Raw genomic sequence first — 16,887 nt, forward strand, 5'->3', positions numbered from 1 at the left:
ACTAAAGGCAGTAATAGTAACTGGTTGACTAAAGGCAGTAATAGTAACTGGTTGACTAAAGGCAGTAATAGTAACTGGTTGACTAAAGGCAGTAATAGTAACTGGTCATGACTAAAGGCAGTAATAGTATCTGGTTGACTAAAGGCAGTAATAGTAACTGGTCATGACTAAAGGCAGTAATAGTATCTGGTTGACTAAAGGCAGTAATAGTATCTGGTTGACTAAAGGCAGTAATAGTATCTGGTTGACTAAAGGCAGTAATAGTAACTGGTTGACTAAAGGCAGTAATAGTAACTGGTTGACTAAAGGCAGTAATAGTAACTGGTTGACTAAAGGCAGTAATAGTAACTGGTTGACTAAAGGCAGTAATAGTATCTGGTTGACTAAAGGCAGTAATAGTAACTGGTTGACTAAAGGCAGTAATAGTAACTGGTCGTGACTAAAGGCAGTAATAGTAACTGGTTGACTAAAGGCAGTAATAGTATCTGGATGACTAAAGGCAGTAATAGTAACTGGTTGACTAAAGGCAGTAATAGTAACTGGTTGACTAAAGGCAGTAATAGTATCTGGTTGACTAAAGGCAGTAATAGTATCTGGTTGACTAAAGGCAGTAATAGTATCTGGTCGTGACTAAAGGCAGCAATAGTAACTGGTCGTGACTAAAGGCAGTAATAGTATCTGGATGACTAAAGGCAGTAATAGTAACTGGTTGACTAAAGGCAGTAATAGTATCTGGTTGACTAAAGGCAGTAATAGTAACTGGTTGACTAAAGGCAGTAATAGTATCTGGTTGACTAAAGGAAGTAATAGTAACTGGTCGTGACAAAAGGCAGTAATAGTATCTGGTTGACTAAAGGCAGTAATAGTAACTGGTTGTTATTAAAGGCAGTAATAGTAACTGGTCGTGACTAAAGGCAGTAATAGTAACTGGTCGTGACTAAAGGCAGTAATAGTAACTGGTTGACTAAAGGCAGTAATAGTAACTGGTTGACTAAAGGCAGTAATAGTAACTGGTTGACTAAAGGCAGTAATAGTAACTGGTTGACTAAAGGCAGTAATAGTAACTGGTTGACTAAAGGCAGTAATAGTAACTGGTCGTGACTAAAGGCAGTAATAGTAACTGGTTGACTAAAGCCAGTAATAGTAACTGGTTGACTAAAGGCAGTATTAGTAACTGGTTGATTAAAGGCAGTAATAGTAACTGGTCGTGACTAAAGGCAGTAATAGTAACTGGTTGACTAAAGGCAGTAATAGTATCTGGTTGACTAAAGGCAGCAATAGTATCTGGTTGACTAAAGGCAGTAATAGTAACTGGTTGACTAAAGGCAGTAATAGTAACTGGTTGACTAAAGGCAGTAATAGTATCTGGTTGACTAAAGGCAGTAATAGTAACTGGTTGACTAAAGGCAGTAATAGTATCTGGTTGAGTAAAGGCAGTAATAGTATCTGGTTGACTAAAGGCAGTAATAGTAACTGGTCATGACTAAAGGCAGTAATAGTAACTGGTCGTGACTAAAGGCAGTAATAGTAACTGGTCGTGACTAAAGGCAGTAATAGTATCTGGTTGACTAAAGGCAGTAATAGTAACTGGTCGTGACTAAAGGCAGTAATAGTAACTGGTTGACTAAAGGCAGTAATAGTAACTGGTTGACTAAAGGCAGTAATAGTATCTGGTTGACTAAAGGCAGTAATAGTAACTGGTCGTGACTAAAGGCAGTAATAGTAACTGGTTGACTAAAGGCAGTAATAGTAACTGGTTGACTAAAGGCAGTAATAGTAACTGGTTGACTAAAGGCAGTAATAGTAACTGGTCATGACTAAAGGCAGTAATAGTATCTGGTTGACTAAAGGCAGTAATAGTAACTGGTCATGACTAAAGGCAGTAATAGTATCTGGTTGACTAAAGGCAGTAATAGTATCTGGTTGACTAAAGGCAGTAATAGTATCTGGTTGACTAAAGGCAGTAATAGTAACTGGTTGACTAAAGGCAGTAATAGTAACTGGTTGACTAAAGGCAGTAATAGTAACTGGTTGACTAAAGGCAGTAATAGTAACTGGTTGACTAAAGGCAGTAATAGTATCTGGTTGACTAAAGGCAGTAATAGTAACTGGTTGACTAAAGGCAGTAATAGTAACTGGTCGTGACTAAAGGCAGTAATAGTAACTGGTTGACTAAAGGCAGTAATAGTATCTGGATGACTAAAGGCAGTAATAGTAACTGGTTGACTAAAGGCAGTAATAGTAACTGGTTGACTAAAGGCAGTAATAGTATCTGGTTGACTAAAGGCAGTAATAGTATCTGGTTGACTAAAGGCAGTAATAGTATCTGGTCGTGACTAAAGGCAGTAATAGTAACTGGTCGTGACTAAAGGCAGTAATAGTATCTGGATGACTAAAGGCAGTAATAGTAACTGGTTGACTAAAGGCAGTAATAGTAACTGGTTGACTAAAGGCAGTAATAGTAACTGGTTGACTAAAGGCAGTAATAGTAACTGGTTGACTAAAGGCAGTAATAGTATCTGGTTGACTAAAGGCAGTAATAGTATCTGGTTGACTAAAGGCAGTAATAGTATCTGGTTGACTAAAGGCAGTAATAGTATCTGGTTGACTAAAGGCAGTAATAGTATCTGGTTGACTAAAGGCAGTAATAGTAACTGGTTGACTAAAGGCAGTAATAGTATCTGGTTGACTAAAGGCAGTAATAGTATCTGGTTGACTAAAGGCAGTAATAGTATCTGGTTGACTAAAGGCAGTAATAGTATCTGGTCGTGACTAAAGGCAGTAATAGTAACTGGTCATGACTAAAGGCAGTAATAGTAACTGGTCATGACTAAAAGCAGTAATAGTAACTAACTGGTTTGTAACTGTGGATTCTTCATTCCCAGGCTGCGTTGCATTGAGTCAGATCAGACTGAGTGGGTGGAAGAGGAGAAGGCTGAACTCCTGGTTTGTTGTCTTTTCGCCAGACTGGTCAGATGAGGAGTCAGGAACACAGAGAGGAGGAGGAGCTGGAAGAGCAGGAGAAGCAATAGCCGGAGGATAAGAAGGAGGAGGAGGTGGAAGGAGGAGGAGCTGGAGGGGGAGGAGCTTGAGGAGTGGAGGAATTCCATGTTTAAGAAAATTAAAACTTCAACCCTTAAGAAAGCTCTTGTTTAGAGAGCTCATACCGTCCAATAAGGGGGAGGGAGAGAGGAAAAAGGAAATGGAAAAAGACTGGCAGTCTGGCACCTATGTGCTGTTCAACACTACAACTGTGTTGGACAATCACTCACTAGCGGTTAACTTATGACACGGCCATGTTATAACATAGTGAATGGTCTATGAGAGTGTAATTGTAAACTGTGGTATAGGGCTCTCCAACCCTAATCGATTTAAACCCTACAGGAGGTTAGCTCTCCAGGAACAGGGTCAGAGTTAAAATCTACAGGAGGGCAGCTCTCCAACCCTAATCTATTGAAACCCTACAGGAGGGTAGCTCTCCAGGAACAGGGTCGGAGTTAAAACCTACAGGAGGGCAGCTCTCCAACCCTAATCTATTGAAACCCTACAGGAGGGTGGGTAGCTCTCCACGAACAGGGTCGGAGTTAAAAACCTACAGGAGGGCAGCTCTCCAACCCTAATCTATTGAAACCCTACAGGAGGGTAGCTCTCCAGGAACAGGGTCGGAGTTAAAACCTACAGGAGGGCAGCTCTCCAACCCTAATCTATTGAAACCCTACAGGAGGTTAGCTCTCCAGGAACAGGGTCAGAGTTAAAACCTACAGGAGGGCAGCTCTCCAACCCTAATCTATTGAAACCCTACAGGAGGGTAGCTCTCCACGAACAGGGTCGGAGTTAAAAACCTACAGGAGGGCAGCTCTCCAACCCTAATCTATTGAAACCCTACAGGAGGGTAGCTCTCCAGGAACAGGGTCGGAGTTAAAACCTAAAGGAGGGCAGCTCTCCAACCCTAATATATTGAAACCCTACAGGAGGTTAGCTCTCCAGGAACTGGGTCAGAGTTTTAACTACAGGAGGGTTTCTCTCCAGGGACAGGGTCGGGGTTAAAACCTAAAGGAGGGTAGCTCTCCAGAAACAGGGTTGGAGTTAAAACCTACAGGAGGGTAGCTCTCCAGAAACAGGGTTGGAGTTTTAACCTACAGGAGGGTTGCTCTCCAGGAACAGGGTTGGAGTTTTAACCTACAGGAGGGTAGCTCTCCAGGAACAGGGTTGGAGTTTTAACCTACAGGAGGGTAGCTCTCAAGGAACAGGGTTGGAGTTTTAACCTACAGGAGGGTTTCTCTACAGGAACAGGGTCGGAGTTAAAACCTACAGGAGGGTGTCTCTCCAGGAACAGGGTTGGAGTTAAAACCTACAGGAGGGTGTCTCTCCAGGAACAGGGTTGGAGTTAAAACCTACAGGAGGGTATCTCTCCAGGAACAGGGTTGGAGTTAAAACCTACAGGAGGGTGTCTCTCCAGGAACAGGGTTGGAGTTAAAACCTACAGGAGGGTGTCTCTCCAGGAACAGGGTTGGAGTTAAAACCTACAGGAGGGTAGCTCTCCAGGAACAGGGCTAGAGTTAAAACCTACAGGAGGGTTGCTCTCCAGGAACAGGGTTGGAGTTTAAACCTACAGGAGGGTAGCTCTCCAGGAACAGGGTTGGAGTTAAATCCTACAGGAGGGTAGCTCTCCAGGAACAGGGTTGGAGTTTAAACCTATAGGAGGGTTGCTCTCCAGGAACACAAGCCTCTCCAGCCCACCAGAAACAGTAGTATGTACTGTAGCATGTATTGGCTCCCGAGTGGAGCAGCGGTCTAAGGTAATGCATCTCAGTGCAAGAGGCTTCACTACAGACCCTAGTTCGATTCCAGGCTGTGTCACAACCGGCCGTGATTGTGCGCCCTATGGGACTCCCAATTGGCCCAGCATCATCTGGGTTAGGGTTTATCCGGGGTAAAAGATCATTGCATATAAGAATTTGTTCTTAACTGACTTGCCTAGTTAAATAAATAAATAAACTGTACTATTTACAGTACATGTAATGTAGTGTTTACTACAGACAGACAGCAGACTGAATGTTGCATAATCCTACAGACTGTACCTTATGTAGAGTCTTTGAACCCTGACAGACTGTACCCTATGTAGAGTCTATGAACCCTGACAGACTGTACCCTATGTAGAGTCTATGAACCCTGACAGACTGTACCCTATGTAGAGTCTATGAACCCTGACAGACAGGACCCTATGTAAAGTCCATGAACCCTGACTCATATGAACCCTATAGACTCGTATTAATCCACCAAGAACACAGTGTTATATTAATCAGTAGGCCTAGTCACTGTTAACATCCCAAATAGCATACTAATCCTTATATATTGCACTACTTTTGACCAGAGACCTATGGATAAAGCAATTCCAATTCAAAATGTTCCTAATTGAAAAGCATTGAATAGAATTAGGGTTTCGATGTACTTCCTGAATTGACTGGAATTTAAATGGAATTGACTCCAACCCACCTACTGAGCATGACAATACAATTAGTGCCTTACATCGATGATGTTGGAGTGGACAAAACCAGGAAGCCTCTCGTCCTTGCAGACGACTCCAGCGTCCTCATCGTGTGTGCAGTCACTGTTGCCCCAACCCCGGGATTTACACAGCTCAATGCTCTTCTCTCCTCCGTTACACTGCACATTATCCAGCCAGATCTTCCCTGCATGGAGAGCAGACAGACAGTCACTAATAGTAACCACTTTACAGTGGTACTCCACTCTCCTTTTCACCTCATTTAACACCTCATTTACTGAACTAAAGGTACATCTCAATAGGTGGTCCAGGTATCCTCATGACATGGCACAAGTGGGGGGGGGGGGGGGGGGGAATCCTCGTTAGTTCTCTATTGTTCCTCAAGAAGCAAGATGGAGGCTGATCACGAGTTTCCATCAGACCAACACCTTGAATGCCAAGCTCCTTCTAGTTTGCAGTTGTCTAAAATAACACTTTATCACTTTTCAACAGGAAACGTTTAAAACGTCTTTAACATGACGCCATGCTCTGACATACAACATATTAAATAATAATAATATATAAACAGAACATATTAAATCATAATAAACAGAACATATTAACTAATAATAATTAAACAGAACATATTAAATAATAACATATAAACAGAACATATTATATAATAATATATAAACAGAACATATTAAATAATAATAATATAAACAGAACATATTATATAATAATATATAAACAGAACATATTATATAATAATATATAAACAGAACGTATTATATAATAATATATAAACAGAACATATTAAATAATAATAATATATAAACAGAACATATTAAATAATAATATATAAACAGAACATATTAAATAATAACATATAAACAGAACATATTATATAATAATATATAAACATAACATATTATATAATAATATATCGACAGAACAGAACATAAGACTATAAACAGAACAGAACATAATAATATATTAACAGAACATATTAAATAATAATAATATATAACCAGAACATATTATATATTAACATACACACAGAACATATGATCTAATATATAAACAGAACATATTAAATAATAATATTTAAACAGAACATATTAAATAATAATAATATAAACAGAACATATTAAATAATAACATATAAACAGAACAGAACATATGAAAAAATAACATATAAACAGAACAGAATATGTTCATCTCATATGTATATGTATATACTGTACTCTATATCATCTACTGCATCTTTATGTAATACATGTATCACTAGCCACTTTAACTATGCCACTTTGTTTACATACTCATCTCATATGTATGTACTGCACTCAATACCATCTACTGTATCTTGCCTATGCCGCTCTGTACCATCACTCATTCATATATCTTTATGTACATATTCTTTATCCCCTTACACTTGTGTCTGTCTATAAGGTAGTAGTTTTGGAATTGTTAGCTAGATTACTTGTTGGTTATTACTGCATTGTCGGAACTAGAAGCACAAGCATTTCGCTACACTCGCATTAACATCTGCTAACCATGTGTATGTGACAAATAACATTTGATTTGAACATATTAAATAATAACATCTAAACAGAACGTATTAAATAATAATAGATAAACAGAACAGAACAAAATATATGAACAGAACAGAACATATTAAATAATAATAATATATAAACAGAACATATTAAATAATAATATATAAACAGAACATATTATATAATAATATATAAACAGAACATATTAAATAATAATATATAAACAGAACATATTAAATAAGAATATATAAACAGAACATATTAAATAATAATATATAAACAGAACATATTAAATAATAATAATATAAACAGAACGTATTATATAATAATATATAAACAGAACATATTATATAATAATATATAAACAGAACATATTAAATAATAATATATAAACAGAACATATTAAATAAGAATATATAAACAGAACATATTAAATAATAATATATAAACAGAACATATTAAATAAGAATATATAAACAGAACATATTAAATAATAATATATAAACAGAACATATTAAATAATAATAATATAAACAGAACGTATTATATAATAATATATAAACAGAACAGAACATAATATATAAACAGAACAGAACATATTATATAATAATATATAAACAGAACATATTAAATAATAATAATATATAAACAGAACATATTAAATAATAATATATAAACAGAACATATTAAATAATAATATATAAACAGAACAGAACATATTAAATAATAATATATAAACAGAACATATTAAATAATAATATATAAACAGAACAGAACATATTAAATAATAATATATAAACAGAACAGAACATATTATATAATAATATATAAACAGAACATATTAAATAATAATAATATATAAACAGAACATATTAAATAATAATAATATATAAACAGAACATATTAAATAATAATAATATATAAACAGAACATATTAAATAATAATAATATATAAACAGAACATATTAAATAATAATAATATATAAACAGAACATATTAAATAATAATAATATATAAACAGAACGTATTATATAATAATATATAAACAGAACAGAACATATTAAATAATAATATATAAACAGAACAGAACATATTAAATAATAATAATATATAAACAGAACATATTAAATAATAATAATATATAAACAGAACATATTATATAATAATATATAAACAGAACAGAACATAATATATAAACAGAACAGAACATATTATATAATAATATATAAACAGAACATATTAAATAATAATAATATATAAACAGAACATATTAAATAATAATAATATATAAACAGAACATATTATATAATAATATATAAACAGAACAGAACATAATATATAAACAGAACAGAACATATTATATAATAATATATAAACAGAACATATTAAATAATAATAATATATAAACAGAACATATTAAATAATAATAATATATAAACAGAACATATTAAATAATAATATATAAACAGAACAGAACATATTAAATAATAATAATATATAAACAGAACATATTAAATAATAATAATATATAAACAGAACATATTAAATAATAATAATATATAAACAGAACATATTAAATAATAATATATAAACAGAACAGAACATATTATATAATAATATATAAACAGAACATATTAAATAATAATAATATATAAACAGAACATATTAAATAATAATAATATATAAACAGAACGTATTATATAATAATATATAAACAGAACATATTATATAATAACATATAAACAGAACGTATTATATAATAATATATAAACAGAACATATTAAATAATAATATATAAACAGAACGTATTAAATAATAACATATAAACAGAACAGAACGTATTATATAATAATATATAAACAGAACATATTAAATAATAATAATATATAAACAGAACATATTAAATAATAATATATAAACAGAACATATTAAATAATAATATATAAACAGAACGTATTATATAATAATATATAAACAGAACGTATTATATAATAATATATAAACAGAACATATTAAATAATAATATATAAACAGAACATATTAAATAATAATATATAAACAGAACAGAACATATTATATAATAATATATAAACAGAACGTATTATATAATAATATATAAACAGAAAGTATTATATAATAATATATAAACAGAACGTATTATATAATAATATATAAACAGAAAGTATTAAATAATAATATATAAACAGAACATATTATATAATAATATATAAACAGAAAGTATTAAATAATAATATATAAACAGAACATATTATATAATAATATATAAACAGAAAGTATTAAATAATAATATATAAACAGAAAGTATTAAATAACAATATATAAACAGAAAGTATTATATAATAATATATAAACAGAACGTATTAAATAATAATATATAAACAGAACGTATTATATAATAATATATAAACAGAACATATTATATAATAATATATAAACAGAACATATTATATAATAATATATAAACAGAACGTATTATATAATAATATATAAACAGAACATATTAAATAATAACATATAAACAGAACATATTATATAATAATATATAAACAGAACAGAACGTATTATATAATAATATATAAACAGAACATATTATATAATAATATATAAACAGAACATATTAAATAATAACATATAAACAGAACATATTATATAATAATATATAAACAGAACAAAACATATTATATAATAATATATAAACAGAACAGAACATATTAAATAATAACATAAACAGAACATAATGATACATGCCATTTTGCAGTAGGTCCCTCACCTAGTCCCTTGCCGTACTTGGCACTATGAGTCCATCCCGTAGCAGAAACGAAGCCCAGCTGGCGACAGAGGACGTTGGCATTGGACAGAGAGAAGTCATCATCACAGATGGTCCCCCACTCTCCCTTGTAGAAGATCTCGATGCGCCCCTCGTTGTGCTTCCGGGGGTACCCCACCAGACGAAACTGCAGCCGGTCATTCTGGGGTTTGGGAGAGGTGGTGCTCTGGATAGGGGGCGTTGTCTGGGCCATGATCCAGGCTGGAAGCCAAACAGCTAACAGGAAGCTGATGACTGAACATTGCTGCCACCATCTTGAGGTTTTCATCTTTCCGACCTGTAGGGGCAGGGACAGGAGAGGTCAATAGGTCCCCTAGGAGGGGCAGGAGAGGTCAATAGGTCCCCTGGGAGGGGCAGGAGAGGTCAATAGGTCCTCTGGGAGGGGCAGGAGAGGTCAATAGGTCCTCTGGGAGGGGCAGGAGAGGTCAATAGGTCCCCTGGGAGGGACATGAGAGGTCAATAGGTCCCCTGGGAGGGACAGGAGTGGTCAATAGGTTAAAATTGACATAAAAACACACAGATTCAATTCCACAGGGCTGGGGGCGGGGGGGGGGGGGGGGGGGTGAAACAGAGATGCAGCTTGAGCCGCACCCACTTCAGCATATATAATAAACGAATTAACGAGGGCACACATCCAGTCATCTCCTTGTCTGAAGGACAAGTGGATAAACAGGTTCATGTCAAGTGTGGCTGGTAATGACTCACATCAACACCACTGTCGTCCCTCCCTGCTCTGTCTACTGTGTTTTGCTGTGCTTACTTCCTGTAGCAGATTGGTGGGCGGAATAGGAGAGTGGGGCGGAGTAGGAGAGGTGGGCGGAGTTGGGAGGGTTGGCATTGCTGATGGGGTACACCTGTGGGATAAAGTCACTGTTTCCCCATTCAGCAAGAGATTCCTCTCTCCATGCATACAGGTACCTTTTGGTTGTTTCGTTGTGGCGTTGGCAGTTGACGCCTAATTTACTGACCTTCATGCCTCGTCTGATTATTGTTGTGAGTGTTTACTTTATTTATGGAGAAATTCATTTAGTTATTCCTTTACTCAGTGTGTGGTTTCCCATTGTTACAATCTTGAAACAGGTTTTAACACAACCCCTGCATGTTTTTTCCCCCAAAAGTCCCCCGGAATGTAGTCCTACACTGAACACCACACATCGGCTGCTACAGTAGGCTGAATGATAGAACAGCTATTTCCATGTTAAAATGTTATGAGATGTATTTTATCCATTGTTTTTGATGGTAGGCTACTCTGGTAGGCCTACATTATGATCAAATAGCCAGAGCAGCCTACTTGACCACTGTTAAAACTGTAACTTAAAGCAGGTACAGCCTCAGTGTTCACAGTAAAACTGTGACTTAAAGCAGGTACAGCCTCAGTGTTCACAGTAAAACTGTAACTTATAGAAGGTACAGCCTCAGAGTTCACAGTAAAACTGTAACTTATAGAAGGTACAGCCTCAGTGTTCACAGTAAAACTGTAACTTATAGAAGGTACAGCCTCAGTGTTCACAGTAAAACTGTAACTTATAGAAGGTACAGCCTCAGTGTTCACAGTAAAACTGTAACTTATAGAAGGTACAGCCTCTGTGATCACAGTAAAACTGTAACTTATAGAAGGTACAGCCTCAGTGTTCACAGTAAAACTGTAACTTATAGAAGGTACAGCCTCAGTGTTCACAGTAAAACTGTAACTTATAGAAGGTACAGCCTCAGTGTTCACAGTAAAACTGTAACTTATAGAAGGTACAGCCTCAGTGTTCACAGTAAAACTGTAACTTATAGAAGGTACAGCCTCAGTGTTCACAGTAAAATTGTAACTTATAGAAGGTACAGCCTCAGTGTTCACAGTAAAACTGTAACTTATAGAAGGTACAGCCTCAGTGTTCACAGTAAAACTGTAACTTATAGAAGGTACAGCCTCTGTGTTCACAGTAAAACTGTAACTTATAGAAGGTACAGCCTCAGTGTTCACAGCAAAATTGTAACTTATAGAAGGTACAGCCTCAGTGTTCACAGTAAAACTGTAACTTATAGAAGGTACAGCCTCAGTGTTCACAGTAAAACTGTAACTTATAGAAGGTACAGCCTCTGTGTTCACAGTAAAACTGTAACTTATAGAAGGTACAGCCTCAGTGTTCACAGTAAAACTGTAACTTATAGAAGGTACAGCCTCAGTGTTCACAGTAAAACTGTAACTTATAGAAGGTACAGCCTCAGTGTTAACAGTAAATGCGCACAAGAAGACACATCATTTGTTCAGGTTTGCGCTCAGCAGACCCGAAATTTGCTCAGTGCCTACATTTTTTTTTGGTAAACATTGGACTGCAGCACCGGGCCTCACCCTACTAGAATCTGAAGTGAAATGTCACCGTTTGCTGATGATCTGGTGCTTCTGTCCCCAACCAAGGAAAGCCTACAGCAGCACCTAGATCTTCTGCACAGATTGTACAGACCTGGGCCCTGACAGTAAATCTCAGTAAGTCAAAAATAATGGTGTTCCAAAAAAGGTCCAGTTGCCAGGACCACAAATACGAATTCCATTTAGACACCGTTGCCCTAGAGCAGTGGTTCCCAAACTTGTTAAAGTCCCGTACCCTTTCAAACACTCAACCTCCAGCTGCGTACCCCCTCTAGCACCAGGGTCAGCTGTACCCCCTCTAGCACCAGGGTCAGCTGTACCCCCTCTAGCACCAGGGTCAGCTGTACCCCCTCTAGCACCAGGGTCAGCACACTCTCAAATGTTGTTTTTTGCCATCATTGTAAGCCCGCCACACACACTCTACATTTATTAAACATAATAATGAGTTTGAGTTTTTGTCACAACCAGACGAGTGGTGTTCGGTTCTAATTCTCAGAGTATAAAGCTCACAGGACATTATGAAAGTTTAACCAAGTTTATTCTTCCCAGAGGATCAATACATTAGACAAAACATTTTCACACAAGCACTGATATTTAACCCTTCCTCCTAGGCTGAGTCTCCTCCTACACATCTGTACAAACATTGTATCTTTACTGCTAGGCAGGAAACTAAGTATTACGTGCCATAAACGTTTATTACTCCCTTAACGTGACCTGACCTGATCTCGACTCCCCCCTTCACCCCTTATCCATGACTCTCTCCCCTTATCAATGCCTGCCACGTGATCGCTTTCCCTGATACATTATCCTCTCTCCCTCAGTGACACGAATAAGTCTATTTCAGATTCTCAGAACCCAACAGTGGGAAGTGACAAAGAGCTCTTATAGGACCAGGGCACAAATAATAATAATCAATCATTTTGCTCTTTATTTAACCATCTTACATGTAAAACCTTGTTTGTTCATCTAAAATTGTGAATAACTCACCACAGGCTAATGAGAAGGGTGTGCTTGAAAGATACACATACTGTAACTCTGCAATGTTGGGTTGTATTGGAGAGAGTCTCAGTCTTTAATCATTTTCCACACACAGTCTGTGCCTGTATTTAGTTGTCATGCTAGTGAGGGTCGAGAATCCACTCTCACATAGGCAAGTAGTTGCAAAGGGCATCAGTGTCTTAACAGCACGATTTGCCAAGGCAGGATACTCTGAGTGCAACCCTATCAGGAAATCTGTTAGTGGCTTCTGATTAAATAAAATGTTCACAGAACCGCTTGTTGCAATTTCGATGAGGCTCTCTTGTTCAGATATCGGTAAGTGGACTGGAGGCAGGGCATGAAAGGGATAACGAATCCAGTTGTTTGTGTCATCCGTTTCGGGAAATTACCTGCGTAATTGCGCACCCAACTCACTCAGGTGCTTCGCTATATCACATTTGACATTGTCTGTAAGCTGGAGTTCATTTGCACACAAACTCATACTTTGATGGAAAGACCTGTGTGTTGTCCTTGTTAATGCAGACAGAGAAGAGCTCCAATTTCTTAATCATCGCCTCAATTTTGTCCCGCACATTGAATATAGTTGCAGAGAGTTCCTGTAATCCTTAGATTCAGATCATTCAGGCGATAAAAACATCACCCAGATAGGCCAGTCGTGTGAGAAACTGAAAATTATGGTCAGTTAAGAAAACTTTAATCTCTTCTCTTAATTCAAAAGAATGTGTTAATACTTTGCCCCTTGATAACCAGCACACTTTGTATGTTGTCAAAACGTTACATGGTCGCTGCCCATATCATTGCATAGTGCAGAAAATACACGAGAGTTCAGGGGCCTTGCTTTAACAAAGTTAACAATTTTCACTGTAGTGTCCAAAACGCCTTTCAAGCGGTCAGGCATTCCCTTGGCAACAAGAGCCTCTCGGTAGATGCTGCAGTGTACCCAAGAGCCTCTCGGTGGATGCTGTAGTGTACCCAAGAGCCTCTCGGTGGATGCTGCAGTGTACCCAAGAGCCTCTCGGTGGATGCTGCAGTGTACCCAAGTGGCGTCAGGAGCAACTGCTTGCACGCGCGTTACCACTCCACTATATCTCCCTGTCATGGCTTTTGCGCCATCAGTACAGATACCAACATAAGCAGCAGCTACGATTGGCTCCATACGGACCGTTAGTGGAATTCCCACGAGAGAGTAACGGTTAATGTGATTGGATGATAATTATTTGACATTGTGTTGTCATTTCGCAAAACACAAGATGGTTTAATTTGATTTTTGGAAGTGAAAAAGAGGCTACTTAGGCGAGAAAAAAAATGTTTTGGCCCGTTGGAAAATATAAATGGACTGAAAAAATGGCATATTTTATTTGGCGTACCCCGATGGCATTACCCCAGTTTGGAAATGCATGCCCTAAAGCACACGGGAAACTATACCTACACCTACCTATATACCTATACCTACCTCGGCATAAACACAAACAGACCCCACAGAGCCCAAGGACAGCAACACAAACAGACCCCACAGAGCCCCAGGACAGCAACACAAGGCCATCAGACTGTTAAACAGCCACCACTAACATTGAGTGGCTGCTGCCAACACACTGACTCAATTCCAGCCACTTTAATAATGGGAATTGATGGGAAATGATGTCAAATATATCACTAGCCACTTTAAACAATGCTACCTAATATAATGTTTACATACCCTACATTATTCATCTCATATGTATATGTATATACTGTACTCTATATCATCTACTGCATCTTTATGTAATACATGTATCACTAGCCACTTTAACTATGCCACTTTGTTTACATACTCATCTCATATGTATGTACTGCACTCAATACCATCTACTGTATCTTGCCTATGCCGCTCTGTACCATCACTCATTCATATATCTTTATGCACATATTCTTTATCCCCTTACACTTGTGTCTATGAGGTAGTAGTTTTGGAATTGTTAGCTAGATTACTTGTTGGTTATTACTGCATTATCGGAACTAGAAGCACAAGCATTTCGCTACACTCTCATTAACATCTGCTAACCATGTGTATGTGACAAATAAAATTTGATTTGATTTGATTTGAAGTAGACTAATACATTATTATAACCAGCATAACCTCTCTATGTAGGCTATTACATTATTATAACCAGCATAACCTCTCTATGTAGGCTATTACATTATTATAACCAGCATAACCTCTCTATGTAGACTATTCCATTATTATAACCAGCATAACCTCTCCATGTAGGCTATTACATTACTATAACCAGCATAACCTCTCTATGTAGACTATTACATTATTATAACCAGCATTACCTCTCTATGTAGGCTATTACATTATTATAACCAGCATAACCTCTTTAAGTAGACTATTACATTATTATAACCAGCATAACCTCTCTATGTAGGCTATTACATTATTATAACCAGCATAACCTCTCTATGTAGACTATTACATTACTATAACCAGCATTACCTCTCTATGTAGGCTATTACATTATTATAACCAGCATTACCTCTCTATGTAGGCTATTACATTATTATAACCAGCATAACCTCTCTATGTAGACTATTACATTATTATAACCAGCATTACCTCTCTATGTAGGCTATTACATTATTATAACCAGCATTACCTCTCTATGTAGGCTATTACATTATTATAACCAGCATTACCTCTCTATGTAGGCTATTACATTATTATAACCAGCATAACCTCTCTATGTAGACTATTACATTATTATAACCAGCATAACCTCTCTATGTAGACTATTACATTATTATAACCAGCATAACCTCTCTATGTAGACTATTACATTATTATAACCAGCATAACCTCTCTATGTAGGCTATTACACTATTATAACCAGCATAACCTCTTTAAGTAGACTATTACATTATTATAACCAGCATTACCTCTCTATGTAGGCTATTACATTATTATAACCAGCATAACCTCTCTATGTAGACTATTACATTATTATAACCAGCATAACCTCTCTATGTAGGCTATTACATTATTATAACCAGCATAACCTCTCTATGTAGACTATTACATTATTATAACCAGCATAACCTCTCTATGTAGGCTATTACATTATTATAACCAGCATAACCTCTCTATGTAGGCTATTACATTATTATAACCAGCATAACCTCTTTAAGTAGACTATTACATTATTATAACCAGCATAACCTCTCTATGTAGGCTATTACATTATTATAACCAGCATAACCTCTCCATGTAGGCTATTACATTATTATAACCAGTATAACCTCACTATGTAGACTATTACATTATTATAGACTATATGACCATCATGGAACATAAACCATGTAGACTATATGTCCATCATGGAACATAAACCATGTAGACTATATGTCCACCATGGAACATAAACCCCTCCATGTAGACTATATGTCCATCATGGAACATAAACCCCTCCATCTAGACTATATGTCCATCATGGAACATAAACCCCTCCATGTAGACTATATGTCCATCATGGAACATAAACCATGTAGACTATATGTCCATCATGGAACATAAACCATGTAGACTATATGTCCATCATGGAACATAAACCATGTAGACTATATGTCCATCATCAGCTAGTATCCCTACCTACAGTGTACA

At 36.1% G+C, this 16,887-nt stretch overlaps 1 protein-coding gene across 3 annotated transcripts in view; it reads right to left on the reverse strand.

Annotated features, from left to right (window-relative positions):
* Positions 1–16,887, reverse strand: part of LOC110498419 (lysyl oxidase homolog 3B) — a 118,549-nt gene that overhangs the window by 97,965 nt on the left and 3,697 nt on the right. For all 3 annotated transcript variants that reach the window (XM_090211732.1, XM_090211731.1, XM_090211733.1), the window contains exons 2-3: positions 9,836–10,169; positions 5,530–5,693 (exon numbers count right to left, since the gene is read on the reverse strand). In XM_090211732.1, the coding sequence (XP_090067858.1) occupies positions 5,530–5,693; positions 9,836–10,160 (489 nt within the window). In that variant the 5' untranslated portion in view covers positions 10,161–10,169. The remainder of the gene's footprint in view (positions 1–5,529; positions 5,694–9,835; positions 10,170–16,887) is intronic.

Source organism: Oncorhynchus mykiss, chromosome 19 (genome assembly GCF_057628025.1).
Source record: "Oncorhynchus mykiss isolate SJ-2025 chromosome 19, ASM5762802v1, whole genome shotgun sequence".
NCBI lineage: Eukaryota > Metazoa > Chordata > Actinopteri > Salmoniformes > Salmonidae > Oncorhynchus > Oncorhynchus mykiss.